This window comes from Muntiacus reevesi, chromosome 5 (assembly GCF_963930625.1).
Source record: "Muntiacus reevesi chromosome 5, mMunRee1.1, whole genome shotgun sequence".
NCBI classification, from domain to species: Eukaryota; Metazoa; Chordata; class Mammalia; order Artiodactyla; family Cervidae; genus Muntiacus; species Muntiacus reevesi.
The window spans coordinates 107,412,977-107,438,842 of record NC_089253.1 but is presented as its reverse complement, the minus strand read 5'-3'; the positions used below and the strand labels follow the sequence as shown (position 1 = coordinate 107,438,842).

Genomic DNA, 25,866 nt, shown 5'->3' with positions numbered 1-25,866 from the left:
GCAGGAGATGAAGATGGAGAGGAAGAGAAGGGCCTGATCCACAGACAGCCTTAAAAGCCACAGTATAGAGTTTAGACTTACAGTGTGACAGAAAACAAGGAGTTCTGAGCTGGAGAATAATGTGATTTAAGATCAATCTATCTGCTGCACTGTGAAGAGATCAAAGACAGCTGAAGGGAGATCAATTAGAAGGTGTTGTAGTAGTCCAGGAAAGAGATGACAGAGACTTAGATACAGGTGGGGATAACAGAGGTGATGAGAAGCAGACAGACAGGATTTATTTATGAAGATGAGGCTTACTGGACATTGGATGTGGGTGGTCTCAGGTTTCTGTTTTCAGTGAATGGTGACACCATTTACTAGAGATCTGAGTTGTTTCTATTGCCATTAGATACCCAAGAGGAAAATTCAGTAGCTAGATGGATATGAGTTTGCAGTTCAAGGGAGAGACTAGGACTACAGACAGCATAAGAACAGAATTTCAAGTCAGAGGGGCTTAGGAATAAGTGGAGGAGAGGAGTAAAAGAGGATCAAACCCTAGAGCATGCAACATTTACAATTTGGGAAGAGGAAAAAGAACCAGTAAACAAATCGAGATGGAACAGACCGTGAGACAGAAGAGAGTAGTTCCTGAGAAATCAAATGAAGAGCTTTGCTGAGAGGTAAAGTCAGATAGAAGAACCACCACTGGATTTAGGTAGAGGATAAAGAGGCAATATGATCTAAGAGCACAGATTCTGGGAGACTGTCTAGATTCAGATCAGGGATCTGCTACTTACTAGGTGTAACAGCCTTGGATGATTTACTTAACTTATGCTTCATCAGTAAATGAGACAAAAGCAGTACTTATCTGACAAGACTGTTGTAAGGATTCACTAAGTTAGTACATGTAAAGTGCTTGGAACAGTGCCAGGTACATAGAAGACAACACATTAGTGTTTGCTGCTGTTATTAATTATTAACAAAAGCCATTTAGTTTGAGTACTGAGGAAGAGGACGAGATGAATTAAAGGGAGAATGGGAAGGAGTCAGAGAGCAGAGATAGCAAGTAAAGTTATCTCTTGAAGAGTTTTGCTGTAAAAGAGAGCACAAAAATGGGCAGTAGTTGCAGGAAGAAAAAAGATTCAAAGGATCTTTTTTGCTTCTGCTTTAAATGGGTGATATAACATCTGATGCTTTTAACCAAATAATTTTTTAAAAAGAAAAAATCAAGAATAAAAGTAATTGAGCTACCTCTTTTTTTTTTTTTTTACTAGAAAAAAAATTAAAGCAGCATACATGAAAGATAAAGAAGTGAATGGGGGGAGGTGGTGGTGATGGAGAATTTCAATGACATTTCTATTCAGAATTACTTTAAAATTTCCATTGCAATTTCAACTTCAACCCATGGATTATTTATATATATGCTGCTAAATTTCTAAATGTTTGTGAATTTTCAGGTATCTTTTTGTGATTTTACTTTTCCAACATTTGTTAAGACTTCTTTTATACAGCCCAACACACGGTTAATTTTGGTAAATGTCCCATGTGTATTTAAAAACATTTGTATTTAGTAGCTGGGTTGTACACAATGCTCTACATATGTCAATTAAGTCAAGTTAGCTAATTGATTACTTTCTTTTCTTAAAATTTTATTTATTTATTTTTGTCTGTGCTGGGTCTTCATTTCTGTGTGGGCTTTTCTCTAGCTGTGGCAAGCAGGGGCTACTCTCTAGTTCCAGTGTGCAGGCTTCTTGTTGCTGTGGCTTTTCCTATTGCAGAGCACGGGCTCTAAGGTTCAGAGGCTTTAGTAATTGTGGCACATGGGCTCAGCAGTTGTGGTTTGCAGGCTCTAGAGCACAGGTTCAACAGTTGTAGTGCACAGATTTAGTTGCTTCATGGCATATGGGATCTTCCTGGATCAGGGATCGAACTCATGTCTCCTGCATTGGCAGGTGGAGTCTGTACCAACTGAGGCACCAGGGAAGCCCTGATTACTGGTTTATACTGAGAAAAGTATGCTAACATTTTCCTCGAAAATTATAAATTTATCTACTTTTATTTTCTAGCAATGTCAACTTTCATTTTACTATTTTCAAGCTATGTATTAGGTGCATACAAATTTGAATTGGCTATCACAGATGAATCTCAAAGTCTTTTGGTTTGGCAAATTTCTTTATGCAAAATCAGCTTTAGTGTTCTGCTTATCATGGGGTACCTGCCTTCACTTAAGAGTTTGGGCTATCATGTCAGATCACTGATGTTTTTAGGAATATTAAAAAAACATTTATCTGACACTTTTATTGTTTCCACTGAGAAGGTGAGCTAAATAACCCAGATGCTAAATTGTGAAGTATGATCCTCAAAAGATTTTAATTCTAATTTCTGTTCTAAGACTTTTTACCTCCCTATTTCTACTCACAACCCTTCTAATGGAGCTCAATTATTTGTTTTTAATTTAAAAACATATTAAGTGTAACATACATTCAGAGAAGTGAACAAGTATGATGGGCACAGCATAATGAATATTAACAAATTGAACCCATTGTGTAATTAGCACACATTTCAAGAAACAGAACATTACTGCACCTTACTCCCCACTCAAGGAGGTTATCCTGGTGCCACTTCCACTCACTGTCCCACAAGGGCAAATACTATTTTGACTTCTAATACCATAGACAAATTTAGCCTGCTTTTGAACTTCATAAATTTGGACTCATACAGGGACATACTCTTTTGTGGCTAACTTCTTTGGATCAATACTTTGCTTTGTGAGATTCATTCATGTTTTTGTATTTAGTCTTTTGTTCTCATTACTGAATAGATTTGCATGTGTGTAAATATCACAATTTATCTATCTGCTCTAATATTATTAGGCCCTTGGGTAAGCTCCACTTTGGTCTGCTGCAAATAATATTATTGTGAACATTTTTGTATGTGGATCTTGGTGGCCTTAGGTAAGCATTTCTGTTTGCTATATACCAAGGAGTTCATGCACAGCTTCGGTGGATACTGACAAAGAGTTTTCCAAAGTGGCTATTATACTAGTTAGTTTCCTCCTACTTGCAGTGTTTGTAAATTCCAATTGTTCTATAGTCTTATCAATAATTGGTGTGTCTGTAGTTTTCATTTTAGCATTTATAGGTGAGTAGCTGTATCAAAAGTAGGTTTAACTTGCATTTCTCTGGTGACTAATCATGTAAAGAACATTTCCATATGTTCATTAGTCATTTAGATATTCAAATGGGAGTCCAATTCTAAAAAAAAAAAAAAAGCTTCTAAAAACGTTATCATCAGCATAACTTTGTAAGAATTAATGTCTTAGTCCTACAGTCAGAATTTTCCAACACTGAGGCAGATGAGAAGTCGAGAAAAGCTGGAAATTTTAAGCTTTTCAGGTATAAGTTTTTAATGAAATCTAATTTGTAAGTATTGAGTAACATTTTAGGTAAAAAAAAAATCTCTGATAAACTTTACAGTAGTCTGCTTACCGGAAAACCTCAAGGGGAGCAAAGACAGTAGCAATGATGTCCCCAGAATGAGGCAACGAAGTCATGGAGGTAATTGAGATCTGGATAGTCCAAGCAAAGCGCAGGATCACGTCCTCTATGATGGCACTGTAATAGTAGGCCTGAGGGATAATAAGCAAATATGAGTAAACGGACCATCATGCTTCTTACAAATAAGCACACCTAGTACAGTAAACAAGAGTCACATATCATACTGACAAGAGTGAGTAAACTAAGTAAAGAGTTCTATATTTTAAAAGACTTCACCAATTTAGTTTTTTTCATAGATAGGACAATATTCAAAATGAAGTTTTATTGAATTTCAGTGATCCTTTAACAAATATATTAATACTTCATTCCCATACTGTGTACTAGGCTCTCTTCTAGACCCCAGAAATACAAACCAGATGAGATCCTCGAGCTGACTGAGAAGACATTCTAAAATGTAGGTGATACACTAATAATAGCTCAATAGTTCAAATTAGAAAATATGAGATTTATTAACTGTTATTTGCACTTTTACTTTCAAATTGCCTTACCCTTCATTTGAAAAAAGTTTTTCCTTCTTTTTTGATGTCAGAAAATAACACAAAGCTTAGCTTTCACAGACAATTAAATTTAAGGAATGTTCTGTTTCCACATGGGGAAGACAAGCATTCAACTAATTCTTTCAGTTTTAGCCACGAAAGTCTTAGGGACACAAACTGCCAACTGACCGGAACTGTAATCACGGACTTGCTATTCATTCCGAGATATCCAGCTCTTTAAAAATATGTGTTTAAAGGCCACAACATCTTATGGGAACTAGAACTGCTAAGTATTAATTCACAGCATTTTATTTTATTAAAAGAATGTCAGCAAAGGAATATCAGTCAGTCATGGTAGAAGGCTATTAAACAAAAGGAACAGCAGTCCTCCTCTTGTCCTATTCTCTAGAGACAAACATCTTCAAATTTTGAACATTTATCTTCCACATTTCTAAATAATGTGTGTATATTGCTATATCTTGATTATTCAATTTTAGACATTATTCACTGCTTACTATGATTAATTTTATGAAGATTTTTTAACACATTAACATATCTCTTTGTTCTTTCCCCCAGCCATTCAATACAGCGATAATGTAATTTTTGGATAAATCCACATGCAGTGAAATCATTATTAGATGTCTCGATGAAAAGCTGCAATTTCATATGTCTTTAAGAGCCAATCAAGCAGATCCACAGCTGACTGATGTGGGAGCTGATGTTATCAAAAATTAAAAGTCTTTTGGGAGGAATACACTTAACTTGAGGTCAGGAGATACAGAAAAGTTAAGTTTTAATATGGAGATAACATAAATGCTTCCTGGACCTCGGTATGGTGCTCAACAGAATGCACTGTTAATGCCAAGAAACTTATTTTAAGGTTCATATAGCTGTGTTCTTAATTTTTAAATGAAGACCCACTGAACTTCACAAATAGCTTCTTCCCTTTTTTAGCACAATAAATTTAACTCCAATATTTGCCCCTTCAAAGCTGAGAGGGGTATGGTGATCCTCTAGGACGTTTTTCTTATATATTTGTAAAGTCTAATGTACAAAAGCATATTATGACCCTAAAATGGGTCATAAAAATACATAATAACAAAGAAACTGGAAGATTCTATTAACTAATTTTATTACATAGAAATAAAAAAGTTAGTACTTAAAAGATGAACAGATTAACATTTATCTAAAGATATAAATAGCTCATCAAAGCAACCATCAAAAGAAGATAGAAATGTATTATATCTCTCAGTAAGGCAAGAACAGTACAAGGAGCAAAGGCACATGCATTTGGTGAACAAAAGGCCATCTTTTCTTGAACACATGTCTGCTGTCTGACTTGTGCTTAATATTACTTTTTTTAATTTTCTTTTCAAATGAGACTTAAAAATCACTGTCAATGAACATCTCCTTTTCGGCCTTCATTTGTTTATATGAAGTTACCCTAACATATCATTCATCATATTCAGTCTAACATTTATTTTCAATCCTCACACTTGAAAATAGCCTTCCCTAAGCAGCAATTACATATTACACAGGCACATACTTTTCAAAGTGCAATTCTGAAGTATTGGTGACATTTTGACATAGTATAAAATATTAGTGACCCAATTTATACTCCCCTCTGCATCACAGAACTTTAGGATTGGGAAAGGATCAAGAGATAATCTAGTATATAACACCCTACCTTAGAGAATACACTGCAGTCTGGTTGTCTAAAGTTATATAGCTCATTAGTGAGAGAGTTGGGGTTAAAATTCACTTATACGGATTCCCAATTCATTGTTTAATTTCTTTCAATATCTGAGTAAAGATACTTTTGGTCTTTTGACTTTTTAATACAGTCCTTCTCATCCTTTCATTCATAATTTAGATAAGGTACTCAAATGATTCTCAAGTAATTATCCATGTATTTTTGGATAAAATCAAAACTTTAAGAAAACTGATTGAAATAAATGAAAAGAAAAGCCTTCTTGATGTACCCAAGCAAAGTCAGGCACCCCTCTTTCCTTTATGCTTTCATAGCACTGTTCATTCAGTCAAGTATTTATTTATTCATTCATTCATTCCACAAACACGGTCTACTGTATGCCTGGGACTATGCTGGATAGTAAGGGATATAGATACCTAAACAGGTAATTAAAATGCAATGTGATAACTGCCATAATGGAAGTCTGTATAGCATAAAATGGAACTAGGATGATTGGCTAATTATGCTTGGAGAAATAAGAAAGGCTTCTCAGAGAAAGGAACAAACTGACTTTTAAAAAGGAACAAGGGATTTCCAGGGAAGTCCAATGGTTAAGACGTTGAGCTTCCACTACAGGGGACATGGGTTTGATCTCTGGCCAGAGAACTAAGATCCCACAAGCTATGTAGCGTGACCAAAAATAAATAAATAAAATTTAAAAATAAACAAGCACCTTGATGTAGAATGCTAAAAAAAATGAGGTAAATTGAAAATAAAAAGAAGGAACAAGAATTTGCAAGGTAAACTAAGGGGAAAGAGGGCATTTAAGACATAGGGTATGGTATGGTTGCTAAGTCGTGCCTGATTCTTTCACAACCCCATGAACTGTAGCCAACTCCATGGACTGCAGCCCACCAGGCTTCTCCCTAAGACTCATGAGACATAGGTAATTGCATGTTAAAAAACAAATCATAAATGATAGTTATGTATTCCTCTATTCTAGTCTTTATTACATTGTATTGCAATCTGTTTACTTATCTATTTAGAACATAGATTATAGCCTCCTTGAGAACCAGAATTTTACTGTTTTTATTTCCTACAGTACCCAGAATTTAGTTAACATCTGGCACATTTTTACTGACTGAATGGATTAGCAATTTTTTGTAATTATTTTCTTTAAGTAGGCTGGTGTTGGGTATATACTGTAATACACCTGAGTGTTCTGTTTTTGTGTTTTTTGTTTTTTTTAAATAAATATAAGCACTCTTTGTACATACTTTTTGGGGATATACAATCTCTTCCCGGAGGAAGGTGTTTTCTCCTGCATTCTTATCAAAAAGACCCCAGTCCATCTTCAGATCCCAGATGAGGGTATAACAGGAACTGATGAAACAAAAGACGATCCACAGATAAAAGAACACCGTGGTGTCTGAGTGACCTCGTTCTGAAGAAAGAAAAGGGAAAGAGAAAATTACTATATTGGAGTAAAATTCTTCATTAAGTAAAACTAATTAAAAAACAGATTCTTCCTCCAGCTCCAAAAATAGATTTTAAGTAAATCTCCTTAGTAGGATCCACATCTAAAAAAAGTTAAGTAATAAATCTGATTTATCTGAAATTCAAAATAGTTATCAAACATTCAACTAATATACAAGATTTATACAAAAGTGCATTTAGAATTTAGAGGCTCAATGCTGAAAACATAATATTTCAAGTAACTGTGATGGAGGTTTAGAATATTACAAAAGTTGTCATTTTAATTTTTGCCATCAGGTGGCAGCTTTGGGTCAAATATTTAAAAAAAATGTATGAAACACCATTAACAAGGGATGTGCTGCATTTACTTTGAGAAATTCTTGGATTGTTTTTACTTTAGAACATTTCTTTCCTATACTTAGATCTTATCAATACTTCTTGTGAAAACAGGTAATTTTAATTCTAGATAAAATGCTAGAAAGCAACAGATTGATAAGGAATGTATCCTTAAGAACATATATGAAAGCAAATTTCTCTCAAACCACATTTTTGCTCCTTTTGGATTTTATTTAATGATGAAGTCACTCAGTCATGTCTGATATTTCACAACCCCACAGACTATATACAGTTCCATGGAATTCTCCAGGCCAGAATACTGGAGTGGGTAGCCTTTCCCTTTTCCGGGGGATCTTCCCAAACCCAGGGATTGAACCCAGATCTCCTGCATTGCAGGCGGATTCTTTACCAGCTGAGCCACCATGGAAGCCCAAGAATATGGAAATGGGTAACCTATCCCTTCTCCAGGGGAATCTTCCCAACCCAGGAATCAAACCGGTGTCTCCTGCATTGCAGGTGGATTCTTTACCAACTGAGCTATGAGGGTTTTAAGCTGACAACACTGTAAAGTGCACTAAAGCAGAATAATACACAACTTTATCTTTTTCACTCTTAAGTGCTTTGTATATTTTCCAATGAAACTCTTCTTTGCTAAGTCTGAAAGTTATTATGATGTTATTTCTGTTTTCTGGCTATACGGCATAGGTATATAATTACTACTACATGGTCCTCAATCATCAGGAAAAAAAAAAGGTGTAACCTAATTCAAAAAAAGTTTAAATTTCAGTTACTTTCTCAAACAATTAGAAAGTAAAGGCTGTATCATGCATTATCCATAATCCTTCCTATTAAAATAAACAAGTGCTAGAAATTCCCTGGTTGTCTAGTGATTAGCACTTGGTGCTTTCACTGCCAGGGCCTGGGTTCATCTCTGGTCAGGGAACTAAGATCCCACAAGCCTCACCGTACCACCAAGCAACCAAGCAAACAAAAAGTTCTTATTAATCATTTTATATATTAAGGTGTTAAGTACAGTATTATTCAAAGGTACCCTTTAAACATCTATAATCTATTTAGTTGAAATGGCCATTTGTTATTGATGATAAACTGCAGCTCAAAATAAAATAAGCAAAGTACTATGAGAACATCAAGGAGAATGGGACTGTTTCCAAAAGTCTGAAATAAGAGGAAGCAGCATTTGAGTTATTTCTAGAAGAATAAACAAACAGTGTTGCAAAAGTCAGGCAGATGAGACAAGGCTATTCAAGGCTAAAAGAAACTAATGAAAGGGCATGAGGGTGGGAAAGTGCAAGGCATTTTTTGAGAAGCTTCAAGTAATCTAAGTCTAGTGTGGGTGAAACAGAAGATGTGGGGGAGTGGGTATGCTTTGAAATGAGGCTGGAAGACATTCTGGGTCTGATTGTGGAATGCTTTCTTGTGCCTTAGGATTAGATCCATACTTCAGAAAAATACCTGATTGGCAGGTTGCTTTCATCAGAGCTACTTAGTTGGTTAAAAAAAGATACACTTATCTCTGAGCTCCAGTGTGTTGTTAGCAACAGTTTGTACCAGTTTTATGAGCTGATTAATAAATTTTCAAAAACTTTGCAAACTGGTTGTTAAACACAGTCATTTTAAGTTAAATTACATAAACTTATAATCTGCTATATTAAAAACAAAGGCAATGAAAACTCAGATTCATCACTTCCTAATTATTTTACTAAAATGATATTATTTGTTCTTTTAGGTTATATGTGTTTATTGTATCTATATAATGGAAATACTGTTTATCATCTCCCAACATTCCACATGAATCGTCTTAGTAGCTTGAAATTGGCTATGGTGGCAGTCTGTATTTACACCATGGAAATCAGCAAACACTGCAAATCAGTGCCCCAGCCCCATTCCCATTCCTGGATGAGAACTACTATTTTAAACATGCCAGGACACCACTGTTTCACATTCTTCTCCTGGAAAGTCAGTGGCAGGGAACAGAAATACAAGTTTTTTAAATGGCCCATAGCTGATTCTAATGAACAGTCAAGTTTGGATATAAGCACATTTTAAGGTTTAAACTATTTCCACAAAACTTTCCTCCATCAAAAGCAAACTGGGTTAATATTTGTACTATAGCACGGTGCTATACAAAATATCAATTTAAAATTTTTAACATAATATTTACTTACTACATAGCTTTAGTCAGATATGTTATGACCTGTTCACTTCCTTCTATATACAGACATAGAGTCTAGCTGAGTAATATTTTCAATAATTAGCATCATGGTTGCATACAAAAAAATCTGTAACTCATCTACTAAAGTTTGTAAAGAATAAAGCAAATTTAGCAATGTAATACAATTCATTCATCATACTTTCAAAATAAGATCAACAGAGAAAAAGACAGAAAAAGGAATTAATAATGAAGCTAAAAATAATGTGCTAATTTTCTGTTATTTCTTCTAGCTTTTAAATACAAGTTCTATCTTTAGAATATGGGCTTCACTGGTGGCTCAGACAGTAAAAATCTTCCTGTAACATGGGCGACCTGGGTTTGAGATCTGGGTTTGATCCCTGAGTAGGGAAGAACCCCTGGAGAAGGAAATGGCTACCCACTCCAGAATTCCTGCCTCGAAATTAAAATGGACAGAGGAACCTAGCAGGCTACAGTCCATGGGCTCACAGAGAGTCAGACATGACTAAGTGACTAACACTTTCACTTTTCACTTATCCATCTTCAGAATATAATTCTTAAAATGGGACAATGGGCTAAATTGCCTTCCTTTAAGCCCATATTATTTCTATGAAGTTTCTATGAAACATACACAAGAACTTACTGACTTAAAAAATATTTTAATATAGTATTTTAGAATAAGTAATTTTTATCTTATGAACTTCTTCAAACAATGGTTAACATGCACCCGGTCTACATAGGCTGTATTTTTGGTCTCTTTTTAATTATCACTGTTACTTGATCTTTCCCATCTCCTAAATGAGGAGTGCGTCTCCCTGAAATTATCCGCCTTCATTGGTATTCAGGGATTGTATCAGGAAGATATTATCACTTTAGGCAAGCAATTACATCTAATTCTCTGTTGGCTAACTCTGGTAGCCCACTTTAGTAATGTTCAGAATCACAGAAAATCAAGTTATTGGTATTCTACCCTAAGCTTCTATTACACACGTGCCATATTAGAAGCATAATTAATACCAGACATGTGGATGGTAACGGTATCTACTGAATCTAAAACAAATAAACTTCTTAGAGTTTTGTACCTATTAGGCTTCATAGGAAGATAAAGCAAAAGAGTATGTTAGGAAAACTGCTAAAGAAAAAAAAAGAAAAAAATCACATGTGGACATCATCCTGAGCAATATTTCATGAAGGATATATTAAATATGGGCTTCCCTCATGGCTCAGACGGTAAAGACCTGCAATAAGACCTGGGTTCAAGCCCTGGGTTGAGAAGATCCCCTGGAGAAGGGAATGGATACCCATTCCAGCATTCTTGCCTGGAGAATTCCATGAACAGAGGAGCCTGGCGGGCTACAGTCCATGGGGTCTAAAGAGACAGCCAGCAGGTTAAATATGAAAAAAGTGGCACTGTATGTAAAGCGAACAGTGTTCTTTCAACCAAAACCTTTCTACTCTGGTAATAGCTTACTAGTTTTTAATCTTAAATTAAACAAGGAAACAAAACAGACTGGGGACACTGTTTTCAAAGCCCAAACCTATATAGGTAAGCTGAGTTATGAATGAATTTGGCATCTAGCAAATTCCTAGTTCTACTCCTATAACCTAAAAACATCAAAGCACTGAATTATGAGACTAACATGAGTCTCTGAAAATTAATGGATCTACAAACTTCTGTGATCTTTAAACACATTTCAGTTAATATCTGAGGTCACATGTGCTATACCTCCTTAGGTGGTTATTAATTTATCCCAGAACAGACAAGAAAGACATTATATTCCCATTTTAAAGTTAAGAAAGCTGAAGGTCAGCGAGACAGTCAGTAAGTGGAAAGATAGGTAGGTTTGAAGTTAGAAGATCTGGGTTTGAATCCAGACTCTATCTCTTTTCAACTCTGTGATTATAGAAAATTCATAATCTTAAAATGACAGACAAAAATGGAAATCACTAGGCCTAAGGATAAATAAGGAAGCTAGTAATAGGAATCCTAATCAAAGGAAGTTTTTTTTTTTTACTAGACAGCACCATTTCTCTAAGACCATCTCAACTCAAAAAAATAGCACCATAAACTATTAAGCAATATTAAAAATATTTCCAAGGTATCTGGAAAGCAGAATTTAAAAACTATACACATATTACTATTTCATACTGTATATAACATGATGTTAATAGAAAAAGACAGAGGTAGCTATCTCTGATGAAGAAAATATGATTATTAAGGGGATTCATTTTTAACTTTACTTATGTATTATTTGAATTTTGTTTTTTACAGTGATATATACATATCCATGTTTTACTTGTATAATTAAAAGAAAAAGGAAGTGGCCTAAAGAAAACAGTTACTAACAGGGTGATGATATTTTATAAATTATTTAAAGGAGTGTTTAATGTTGTTATATTGTTTTTATAAAAAAGGACACAGGAATTCATTTATTCATTCAACAAATGTTTACTGAGTGTCTACTACTATAAGCTGTGTTTTATGTACATATATTAGATCAGCTGCAAAGAAAAATCTGTTTTCTACTGGGTAACCAGGTATATTTTAGAGAATAGAAATATACTGAAGAATTATTAGGGGTTAAGTGTGAAAGAGGAGAGATGTAAAACGAACAAAAGCACAGTGTGTAAGTGTAACTACAGAACTGTGTATAGAGAGGGAATCAACAGGTTAAGACTTTCAGGAGGGAAAACAGCCAGGAAAGGCTTCCTGGAGGAAGTGCTACTTGAGTTGAGTTTTGAAAGTTAAGTCTTGAGTTAATCAGGTTTGTGAGGCAGAGAGAGCCATATCAAAGAGTAGAGATCATTCGATCAACAAATGAACACCTACTTACTAAATGCCAGGTATTATTCTAGACATCATGTACACAGTTATGAATCTAATTCACCAGTGGACAAATTTCCTACCCTAACAAAGTTTACTACTTACTTGGGGTAGACACAAATAAACAAGACGATTTCAGATAGTGAAAAGTGCCATGAACAGAACATGGTGACATGAGCGATTCTGGTGGAATTCCTTTAGATAGTGTACAGGCAGAGAAGATCTCTAAGTTGATATCTGGGTAGTAAAAAGGAGCCAGCTACATGAAAAGCTAGAGGAAGAGTTACATACATAATATTAATCTCCTAGTAACCATATTTTAAAAGCTAAGAAGAAACAGGTAAAAATAATTTTAATAATATATTTAATATACCTAAAATGTTATTTTAATGTATGACCAATAATAATATAATACATACAATTCTTAGGGAGACCTTTTACACTCTTCCATACCAAGTCTACAAAATTCAGCTTGTATTTCACATGTAAAACTTATACCAACTTTGACTAGACATGTCTTAAGTGTTCAATAGCTCCATGTAGCCAGTAGCTACATTACTGAATAATGCAGTGCTAGATACTATAAATGAGATGACTATGAGGAGTGAAGATTGGAAGTGGTATATTAATGAAAAGGCTCTTGTGGTAGCTCAGTGAGAAAAGATAAGGACCAGAATTGAGAGCAAATATAAGGTATAGAGAGGTCAGGCAAAATCTGGGAAATATTTAGGAACTAAAATTGTCAGAATTTGGTGAAGTGTGAAGATGAGAAGGGTAGAGTCAAGGATGACTCCTATCTATTGTTGCTGTTGTTTTCCCTCTTTTTTTGGCCACGCTGCAAGGCATATGGGATCTTGGTTCCCCAATCAGGGATCAAATCTGTGGCCCCTGGAGTGGAAGAGCAGTGTCTTATTAACCACTGGACCACAGGGAAGCCCCAAAGGAGGACTCCTAGTTTTTAACCTGGCTGACTGGGTGAGACAGTGCCAAGAACTGAGGTAGAAAACACTGGTGAGTGTGGTGCTAAAGAAACCTTAGGGAATAAAAATGTTTAGTTTTGGAATACTGACTTTGAGATACCTATGAGACATCAAGGTGGAAGATGGCCAGAAAACAACTGGAAATAGAAATAATCTTGAGATACAGACTGGGGAGTCATATACATGTAGTCAGTGATTGAAACCATTTTGGAAGCATCAAAATAATACAAGCCTCTTCTGTAAAAAGGGCAATGACATAATCAGAAATAGAAGTCTTCTATCTGTATTGCATTTGACTAAACTTGGTTGAGTTTATTCTCCCTGTGTTTCTTTATACCAAAGATCTGAAGAGATGAGAGCTCTTTCAAATGTTACAGACCTTCTCTTAACTCTTTCAAAATAAATTTTAATTCTGTATTTGTAAACATTTCAAGGTTCATAAATATGTTTAAGTTATTATATAAAGTCATTATGACTATCAGAATAGAGACAATAAGGAAAGGCAGAGTACTGTTTTCAGAGGTAGGAATGAGAAAAGGAAACAGGCTAGACCAGATGGCTTACTGAGATAAGGAAAGTCTTTTTAGGGTGAGAGACTGTTGAGCATATATATAGGCTGAAGGAAAAGAGCCAGTGATGATGAAAAGATTGAAGACTTAGGAAAGAAAACGGGTGACTGCTAGAGCAAGATCCTGAAAGAGATATGAGGAAATAAGGTCACAGCACTAACCTTGTTCCCAAGTCTGGGGAAAATATGATGAGAATAGGTTTGGATTAAAAAAGTATGTATATAGGTGGAAGACAGCTGAAGGAACCTGCTAAATTCAATTTTTTCAGGGTAGTAGGAGACAAAGGTAGTCTGTTAAAGTAAACAGGGGAAGACTGGGTTGGAGGTCTTGAGAAAAGGGATGAGCTAAATACTTTGTGCTTATATTTTCTTCTATTATTATATAAGCATACTTTTGGGGCTTCCCCGGTGGCTCAGCAGTAAAGAATCTAGCTGCAGTGCAGGAGCCACAGGAGACACCGGTTTGATCCCTGGGTCGGGAAGATCTCTTGGAGGAGGGCCTAGCAACCCACTCCAGTCTTGCCTGGAGAATCCCAGGGACAGAGGAGCCTGGCAGGCTACAGTCCATAGGGTCTCAAAGAGTTGGATATAACTGAAGTGATTTAGCATGCAAACATGCAAACATAGTTTTTCTCTCTTTCCTACAAGACTATACCCTATCTACTATTTTAAAAAGAATCAAACTTCAAAATGGAGTGAATTGTATATGTGTTTGTATTATTCCATTAAATTGTAATGTCTTTTAGGGAAAGATCTCATGTAAGCATTTTTTCAGGGCCTATGTACTCCACTTCACACAGCAGGAACTCAACATTTGCCAAGTTGAATTGAGGGCAAGCACTGTGTTTTACTCATTTTTAAACTTTCTGCACAATGCCTTACATTCCAACAAATATTTGGGGAAGGCAAATGGTTCCTGGCAGCCTACACATACAATGTGTCTCTAAAAACTTGTATATGCTGAATATGAAAAAGTCAAGTAACAGATGTACATCTTGTATGAGGATTTAGTTTCCTAAGAACTAAAAATAAAAAAAATAAAACCCTTTATTGTATCTTGTCTTTTAGACATAATATTTAATGACATAATTCCCAGCATCTTACAGACATTTTTCATTTTTACTCTTTATAACAGAACACAGATAATCTCTTCAAAACCAACATGTTGGCACTGACACTTAAAACTTGCTAACAGCATGCCTAATGATCTCCATCTTTGCTTTAGTTATATTAAATGAGACATTTCCTTTCTAATAATGAAGTATACTATAATATGTAATTTCTATTCATTTTAATAAAAATAAATATACAAAATACCCAGTTTTCAATTGAAACTCACTAGTCATACCAAGAACAAGGAAGATAACAAATTGAAGGAAAAAAGTCAATCAGTAGATGCCAAAAATGAGATGAGAGATGCTGGAATTATTTGATGAAAATGCTTTAATGAACAATTAAGTAAATAAATACTTGAAACAGTGAAAAAATTAAAAGCATCACCAGGGAAATACCTAGTCTCAGCAAAGAAACAGAAGACATAATAGCAGAGTAGAGAAGAGAGAAGAAAGAGTCTGCAAACTGGAAAACAGAAGAATAGAAACTACAAATCTTAAACACTGGAAAGAAAATAGATTTAAAAAAAGAAGAAAAGAGAAGAGGTTCAGGATCCGTGGAATCATAAAAAATGTGTCATCAGAGCCCAGAAGGAAAGAATAGAGAGGGGCTGAAAAAGTACTTAAAGAAATAATGGCTGATAACTCCTCAAACTTTTGCTAAGAGACTTAAAGCTACAGATTCAAGAAGTTGAGCAAACCTCAAATAAAATAAACCTAAAGCCAAGATACATTATAATTAAATTTCTCAAAACTAAAAATAAAGAAATGATGACCACAAGAAGGCTATCAAATAAAGCAGATTTCAGAGCAAAGAAAATTAGTGGAAACAGACAGGGCCATTATATAAGCATAACAGAATAAATCCACCAAGAAGATGTAGCAAGCCTCATTGATTGTGTCTATACCAAACAACCAAAACAGCAAAATGTGTGAAGCAAAAATGGACAGAATTGAATGGGAAAAAAGACAAACCCACAATTACAGTTAGAGATTTTAACTCTCCTCGTCAACAACTAATGGAACAAGTAGATAGAAAATAAGCAAGGATACAGAACTCAACAACATCATTTGTTAACAGGATCTAATAAACATTCCACCCTACAAGAGCACAATAGAGATTCTTTCAAGTGCCCAATGAACATATAGCAAGATCTGCCACAAAAGTCAATAGTTGAAAAAAAAAATTTAAATACTTGGAAACTAAACAACACACTACTAAATAATTCATGGATCAAAGGGAAAATCTCAAGGGATATTTAAAGAATACACTGAACTAAATGATCCCAAAAGTTTTTGACACTCTCTCAAGTGCTTACTTTATAAAACTGTAAAAAACCTTCAGATACTACATTCATATGGGTAGGAACTTTTTTCTTAGTTAAACTGAAAAAAATTAAGCAACAAACACGAGTTAAAATTATAGACAACTAAAACTGGAAACAAGATTAAGACTTAAGTAGTCATAACTGAACTCTGGTGTTGGAGAAGACTCTTGAGAGTCCCCTGGACTGCAAGAAGATCCAACCAGTCCATCCTAAAGATCAGTCCTGGGTGTTCATTGGAAGGAATGATATTGAAGCTGAAACTCCAATAACTTTGGCCACCTCATGCGAAGAGTTGACTCACTGGAAAAGAAACTAATTCTGGGAGGGATTGGGGGCAGGAGGAGAAGGGGACGACACAGGACGAGATGGCTGGATGGCATCACCAACTCAATGGACATGGGTTTGAGTAAACTCCAAGAGTTGGTGATGGACAGGGAGGCCTGGCGTGCTGCGATTCATGGGGTCGCAAAGAGTCGGACACGACTGAGCGACTGAACTGAACTGAATATCAGTAGTACACAGTAATAAGAGTAAAAATATAAAAATAAAATATAGATATGTTAGAAAAATGACAATATTATACATTATGATTAATTAACAGATCTAAGAAGGAGAGAGTATATATAACAGGAGGTATGCACAGAGAAAGATGGAATGCTAAAATCTCTCCCACCATTTTCCACACAACCTGTCAATCAATACTCTAAACTTGTATAACATATCAGATGTAAAAGAGCCATCTGAAATAACTCAATCTCAGAGTCCAAGACTGTTATGTCTTTTTATAAAAACCTTCATTTGATGCCCTTTCTTTCAAATGGGCATTAGAAATAAGAGTAAAACCTGTACTATCCCAAACTTTACCAGTACTTCTGAAACATCTATTCAAATATTTAATCCAGAATCATCTCATCAATTACAGTATCAATTCACTTTGAAAGTGAAAAGTGAAAGTGTTAGTCACTCAGTCCTGTCCGACTCTTTATGACCCCATGGACTGTAGCCCACCAGGCTCTTCTGTCCATAGAATTCTCCAGGCAAGAATACTGGAGTGGGTTGCCATTTCCTTCTCCAGGGGATCCTCCCGACCCAGGGATTGAACCTGGGTCTGTGGCACTGCAGGCAGACTCTTTACCGACTGAGCCACCAGGGAAGACACAATTCAGTTTGAGATTTAATTAAAAATAAAAAGTTTAAGTAATCTCGAATGACTTTAAGCAAAAAAAAAAAAAAAAAGAAAGTTGATGGGGAAACAAAATCTTTTGGTCAGTAAAGAACCCTTGGTACTTCGTTGGTTTTTTTTTTTTTTTTTGTATTTGTGCTGAGGCTTCCATTAGCGTTAACACCTCTAAGTCTGTCTCTGCCCTTGCTCTCTCATTCTTCACTAAGGAACTTATTAACACATACTCTCGCTTTCTTATGAAGTGGTAACTCTGTTATCAGTTAACATGCCCAAGGTGCATTTGACCCAAAGCCTATACTCTAATTCAGTATATTCTCCTGCTTCTCTACTATTCACTGCTTGACTATCTAAGACTTTACAAATAGTACAGTGAGAGGAAGCAGTATGCAAACCAAGTTGTTTCCATATTTGCTTACTACTTTCTTTAAAGTCTACTAATGTTTACTTAAGTGTGATCAATGAATCACCTTTAATAGAAGTATCATGAGGTACAGGTTAAAAATGTAAATTTCTGGATCATCACCCTAATCTTAGTGAATTAGACTATAGGTGGGCCCAATATTATGCATTTTTAAGTAATAATCCATGGTGAGTCACACATATACCAAAGTTTTAGAATCCCAGCATCACATCATGCTACCTTGTTGGAAATAACTTTTTTAGAGTAGAAAAGGGAATGGATTCAGAGGCTGAGAATTATGGTTTTGCTACTTATTGCCATGTGACCCTGGGCAGGCCATTTAATCTTGCTGATATGTTAAAATAATAACAACTACTACTTTCTCTCAGGGTTAATATCAGGTTCAAAATAAAATAATCTATGCCAACATAATGACAAATAGCTCTATGACAATAATAGAATATAAAGAGCTGAAGGATCCTGTCTTAGAAAGATAAGTCTCTAGTCTAGGACAACTCTCTTAATTTTTTTAATGAAAATAACTACTTTCCTGTTTATTAAAGAATCATACACTTACAATAAAAAAATTCATGAAAGGACAATGTGAGAGCACTGAACAACCACATTACCCATAAATGTTAACTTATTCATCAGTCAAAAGTTTTAATATTCTTACTTTCTTTTCATTTTCTTATATAATAATTATAATCAGAAGAAAGTTAAATAATAGTGATGACTGCAAATATCCTCATATTAGTCGAGATTTTAATGAGAATGTCTTGAATATTTCACCTTTAAGTCATGATTCTAACTGTTGGTCTGGGATGTTGATCAACAGAGAGAGAGAAAAAGAGAGAGAGAGAGAGAGAGAGAGAGAGTGTGTGCGCGCGTGTGTGTGTGCGTGTGTGTGTGTGTGTGTGTGTACATGCATGCTATATTTAAGACAGATCCTTATGTATATTTTTAATTAGTGAATGTCTCTGGCATCTATTTAGATGATCAATCTCATGGCTTTTCTTCCTCAGTCTTCAGTAAAATATTCCTAAATTATCTTAGTCATGGTTACTCCAAAGCCCATGTTCTTTCTCTCAACATAAAATAGTGCTTTTCATTAAGATGATGCATTTAAAATTCTTCCTGGCAGAGGATTTGATTAAATTGAGCAGAGAGAGGGATTTGGCTTTCTAAGGTGAGGACATTACACTTTCTGCAACAGAAGGCTAAATGAAGGGTAAATTTTAAACACTGGTTTCAAATATCAAATTTGTTTCAGTTGAGGAAGGAAATACAGTTGGTCATATATTCATAACTGAGGAGGAGGAAGAAGGTTATACGACAGATCCTAGACTTTCAGTTTGTCCTTCTTCAGTGCCCTGGTCTTTTCTACACCAGCTATGAAATGTTATAGAAGCCTCAATAATCCACTTTGGTAGATGTTCATTTCTTTTGAGTAGACTTCCTGGTGAGATTAAAACAGCTGCAAGTAGTACAATTCTGCTTTTAAAAGAAATACGCTCTTAAAAAAAAAAATCAATTAAAAAACAGAGATGCTCCAGGGTATTATTATTCAGAGGCAAACAAAAGTATTTACAGAGAGCCCTGAGAATCCCACACGAGGAACAAAGAAATGCAACACATCAATGTGATATTTAAGCAGTAGGTAGATGCTTTATTTTCCCTCCTATTAAGCAGAAGCACTATTTTAATGTGAAGAAAATGCTACTTTTAACATAAGAAAAAATTCTTTCACTCTAAATATTTCAATTAAAACCAAATTTTATACCTCATTCAAAATACCACCAAAGAGGGATCTCCCTGGTGGTCTAGTGGTTAGAAGCCTCACTTGCTAAGCAGGTTCAATCCCTGGTCAGGGAATTAAGATCCCACATACTGCATAACATGGCCAAAAAATTAAAACAAACAAACAAACAAAAAAACTACCAATGAAACCGAGTATTAGTCACTGGTCTTTCTTTCCATATTTTGCTTGCTACATCCTAGGAAGCATCGTGGAATGTTTATTAACAATATGTATTAAGGATGTAGCCAGGCAGCTTTAACAAATACTTAATTATCTCTGGTATTTTTTTAAAGTGAATTTCCGGACCCTAACAAAAAATAAAACTCTAAGCAAATTGTTCATGTCAAACCATTCTCCCATCACTTGAAAGAACATTAATATGTTAGTTAGTTCTTCAATTCAAGAATGGCTTTCAATTTTCTGGCAGAGAGACATTATTTATATAGTTGGGCTGACTCCACAGTGCTCTTACTAATAAAAGCGCGTGACTGTTACTGTGATATAGCCAGTTCCTGGCAATGTCTCTGGTTTTCCACGAATGTGGCCATTAGTACAAAAGGATCACAAAGAGGCCTTTTGACGTGGCCTATCCATGTAAAAGTACAGTTTAAATTACTCTCCCCCAATGTACCTCTGTGATTTCCCAAACACAAATTTATTTGGCACTGGCATAGGGATAGCACACTACCCTATCTGATCTTCCTATGTTTACCACGAATTTAACATTTCACTTGTGAGATGAGCTCAGGTCATTCTATAACGTTAGAAGGGAGTTTAGAGTAGAGTATAAATAATCACAAGACTTGGGTGTGAATTCTAACTTTGTCACCTACTTGCTACTTGACTTTGGAGCTATATTGTTTGTATTCAGATTCATAACCTAGATTCTTTCATTTCGTAACTATAGGACTTTGGCAAGTCCTTAACCTGTTTTCAACTTCTTCATCTAAAAATGACGATCAAGTGATTACTTCTACCAAAGACTCTCCTGTTTTTTTCTTTGGTACACACAGAATTTATTCAGGCAAAGAGAAGCAGCCACATTCTTATGCTAGAGATACTTGAAGTTGCAGTTCTAGAGGTAACACAAGTGTCCAGCCCAGGATCAGTAATGTTGCACATATAAGCTGTGATGTCTTCACTGTTGGGGATTCTGTAAGTTAGGTAACATCCTTGAAATAAACCTTCCTTCTTAAAATAACTGGCTTCCCTGGTGGTTCAGACGGTAAAGCATCTGTCTGCAATGTGGGAGACCTGGGTTCAATCCCTGGGTCAGGAAGATCCCCTGGAGAAGGAAATGGCAATCCATTCCAGTACTCTTTCCTGGAAAATTCCAGGGATGGAGAAGCCTGGCAGACCACAGTGCATTGGGTCACAAAGAGTCGGACACGACTGAGTGACTTCTCTTTCTTTCTTAAAATAACCAGAGGATTTCTGTTGGGTGTCATATGAAATCTTGGGTATAGAGGGTTATTGGAAGGCAAAACCCCCAGAGTTTTAGAAATCTATCTTGAAGACTGAGGACTCAAGTTTCTCTCTCTTTTCTGAAAGTTCCACTTAGTACATGTCTATTTCCACAGCAAATGAATAATGGAGAATAATAGTGGTGAGACCCACAGTGTGGCGGCCATTCTCTAAAATGGCATCCAATGTTCCTTGCCCCCAGGTATTCACATCTGCAGGTAATTCCCTCCCACATTACTTCAGGGTTGGTCAGTAGCACATAGCCGAAGTGATGGATGGACAAAGACTCTCCTTGATATAACTCTAATCAGGCTCCTCTAAGTTCTCTAGACCTAAAATTTGGTGTCCATCCTTGTCAAGCATGCATCTCCCAGCTGTGGCAAGAATTTTGCTAAGTCAGTTTACAGAGAACCTTTTACCCTCAATATCTCATCAAATTCCTTATCCTCTACCCTTGGCATCTGATCACCCTGGTCTAATTTTAGCAAAAATCCTGTGTAGTCCGTTTAGCCAGAATCCTCCCTTTTAGTGTTTCCTTTTAGTAATTTCCACTCAGTGACCACTATTCTGCTCTTTGGCTATAAATCCCCACTTGTCCATTCTATATTCAGAATTGAGCCCAGTTCTGTACTGAGAGCTCTTTTCCTCTACTGTAACAGTTCCTGAATAAAATTTACTTTTGCCACATTACCGTTCAGCTCTGATTCTAACACCTCAAAATGTTGTTACGAAGATTAAATAAGTCAACACATGTTAAATGCGTAAAGTTGCTTAAAAGGATGTTAGTGCATAGAAGTTTTCAATAATTATTATCTTTAAATAATATCATTATTCTTCATTTTCAAGTGCTGTGGGTCATTTTTTACAAGTCACCATATAAACTCACTATAATTGAATTATTCTCCTACTGCTGGACATTTATTATACTACTTTCATTTTTTACTATACAATGCTGTGAACATACATTCATATTCACCCATTTCTCTAATCACTTCCTTAGGAAAAAGTTATGGAAAGGGACTTACTAGGTCAAAAGGTATGAATGATTTTAATACTCTTGACAGAATTACCAAATTGCCTACCAATTCAATCAACAGAATGAGTGTCCATTTCTCTACATAACTGCCAGCAAAGGGCATCATCACGTCTTTGATTAAATATGATTTCAATTAGCATTTCTTCTGCTTTTAGTGAAGTAGAACATTTTTCATATGTTTATTAGTCATGTTTATTTATTCTGAAAAATTATGTTTATATCCTTTCCAATTAAAAAAAGTCAGTTAAAATTGATTTCTGTTTTTGTTGTGGTTAGATTACAGATTAAAAATTTCCATTCCCTTCTTCTGTGACTCTTACTCATTGATGTTGCATTTAATAATTTGCTTTGGCTGTTCAGGATGGGCAGACTCCTTTAACCTCAGCTATATTACTTGCTTTGGCCAATGGGAGGCTAGCAGATGTGAGGAAAGCAAAGACTTAAAATGTGTTTGTGCAACGGAACTGTTTCTGTTAGCACCACTTGAAAAGCTTTTCCTTGGGTAATTGCTGTCCCCTTGGCTGGGGCCCCAAAATGAACAAACATACAACCAACTTTCAGGGAAGCACCAAAAACCCAATGAAAATGGTGGTGTGAAAGCCATGCAATCCAGCTGAGTCTAATTTAGTTCCCAACAATTCCCAGCTGACCTACAGATAAAAAGGAGAATAAATATCTACACATAGATAAAGAATAAATTACTGCTGTTAAGTTGCTTGAAGTTTGGGGTGGTTTAACATGCAGCAATATCTGATTAGTACACTTACAGTATCATACTATGAAACTCTGAAAGAAAGAGACCATATATAATCTACTACTTGTATTTCCTAGAGTAACATATACCGAGCAGGAACTTAAAGCCTTGTAACTCATTTGGCTCCTCACTTTTTTCTTTTTTTTTCTGCTGAAAATACCTAAGAACAGTAACTTTTCTCAATTTTATACTTTTCACTGATAACAGTCTCATATAAAATTATACATAAGATAAATAATCTATAGGTTAAAATTAAAAATTTTATTTGCAAGTAATTGTCTTTAAATTCCTTTTAATTAGACACATTGCTCCATAAACTGAGTTCATAATTTTGACCTCTCTTTTAAACATCACAGATCCTCTACTAGTATCTAAATAACAGAGATTGTTTTTAAACTTTAAATTTTTATGCATGAGTATTTCAAAAGCAACACAATTTACACAGAAGTGCTAACACATAACATCTATCAGTTAAAAGAGCAACTAAGAAAACAAAAAGTAATTAGAGAAAAGACAACAAAAATGGCATCAAAGTATAAGTGTTTTTCTAAAAAGCTTTTTCTTTTAAATGACAAAGATGATACAAAAATATAATCTATTCAAATATATAATTAATATTTTAAAAACAATTTAAGGTAAAAAGAGATTGTTAGTGTAATATTTATAAAACCATTTAAAATCAGCACAATGCCGAGTAGATGAAAGTTACTCAAGAAATACTGTTAAAGTCAATTTAACAATCAGAAACAAACAATATCTCATATTTGATTTTATAGCATCCAGCAAGATTTAAGCCAATGCTCACAAATGGTGAATTCTAAAATAATCTGTCTCTTGTCTGCCTTATTAGTCAGGCTAGAAAAATTACAGCAAAATGTATCCAATTTCAAAAGGGTTAAAGATTTGAGCTACTTTCAACATTAAATCCAAAATGAAAGCAATTATTCAAATGAGTGGTTTTTTAAAAGTTTGTCTATGTCTTTAAAAAGTTAATGAAACGAAAGTTTCCCCAGAGATTAAAAAAACAACACCACTAAACTGTGTTTCTATTATAATGTAACAAGACTAAAATTTGGAAATTCTGGCATAGAAGTCTATTATTCAGGGTAGAAACAGGGTAACCAACAGGCCATACCCGGGGAGAGGAAGCACTTCAGGACTGTGTGTGCTCACCCACAACAATGAAAGGACTCTGCACTGAAGGCGCTGAACTACTGCTGAGGAATCCTCACGAGGGCCACGGCGCCTTACAGAATGCTAAAGACGACAGGACCCAGAAGATAGGAGAGATCTGGGCACTGGAAAACCACGGGGCAAACAAATACAAATGAACTCAGCTTTTAAGTGAGTAGAGAATATCTCTTTCCCAAGTATTTTTAAATGTGTTATAGTAAATGCTAACAAAAATGTCTAAAATATGAAATATTTTTAAAAGAACTTTTTTATCCTTCTATGTATTCAGAGAACAGCAAAGAGCAAAACCTACTAAGAATTTATAAATATTTTAGATGTTAGAAACTGTAAATGAAAAACAGAAAATCTAATGAAGTATTCTCACTGCATCAATGGATTAGAAATAACAACATAATGGGTTTTTCTACTATTGTACCTCCCACTGGCTTTTCCTAGCCAAGGCCAAGAAACCTCAAGAACACACAAAAACCATTTACAACACTTTCCTGTCTCCTCTACTCCCAATTCCAACAAAAAAACTTGTAGGAATGGCTTCTAATTTAGACTTGTAATGAAAAGTGGATTCTTAAAATAAGATTGGCTTTGAGTGTTTCTAAAATCAGTGATGGAAAATAAAATATATTGACATACTTAAAGTGTGTTTCCTTCTTACTACAAGGGAGGGCTAGCTGCAGTATTATCATACTTCCCTCACTTGAAAAAAATGGTTTTAAGTACAGAGTTAATTCTTGTGCATCCATTTTTACAAACCATGAAGCACAGGACATAACCTCTGGCACAATCTTGAAAATGCCCCCAATAATGCTGTTACTATGGTAACTCTTGTAGGCTAGTTCTCTGAAAGGACTCAGATTCCTGAGTCTGAACAAGATTACCTCACCATTTTCTACACTTCCCCCTCCTCAGAAAATGTGTCCTTTGCAATAATACATACACATTCAATAGAAAAAGATCTACATCATTAACCATATGGAATGTGTTCTTTTAGCTCAATGATCATTTCTAAAGTCTCTGCTTTCTGATATCTTTTCACTTGGAATACTGTCCAAGCAAACAAGAGAAATCAGATTCTACTTCTGATCACCATTTAATGTCATATTTTCTGTCAAAGGTTACTTTGAATTGTCTTTTTGGTAAAAAGAAAAATTAGTGATAAAAATATTTAATATGTAGCAACTATAATGTTCTTTTAATAGCAAGTATATAAAGTGTTCTGCACTTTTTTTTTAATTTAAGGGATATGGTTGGGCTATACAACCAATGCTCTCTCTAAAAAATGCTTGTGTGTTTAAAAATTTGTCCATGGGCACATGAATCAAATTCAGTCAGTAAACAGCTATTACTTGAACAAAAGACCAAACACATTCATAATTGATACCTGGTACAATACCCCCACCATACACATGCAAAGTGATCATAAGTGTCTCTTTTAAAAAGATTTCCATAAAGGAAGACACATATAAACCAGTTCTAGGCAGTGAGAGTAAAAGTGTTAGTCGCTCAGTTGCAACCCC

The 25,866-nt window shown here is 35.1% G+C and overlaps 1 protein-coding gene across 1 annotated transcript in view; it reads right to left on the bottom strand.

Moving 5' to 3' along the window:
- Positions 1 to 25,866, bottom strand: part of XPR1 (xenotropic and polytropic retrovirus receptor 1) — a 191,026-nt gene that overhangs the window by 4,955 nt on the left and 160,205 nt on the right. The window contains exons 12-13 of the mRNA XM_065936157.1: positions 6,983 to 7,149; positions 3,471 to 3,610 (exon numbers count right to left, since the gene is read on the bottom strand). Of these exons, the coding sequence (XP_065792229.1) occupies positions 3,471 to 3,610; positions 6,983 to 7,149 (307 nt within the window). The remainder of the gene's footprint in view (positions 1 to 3,470; positions 3,611 to 6,982; positions 7,150 to 25,866) is intronic.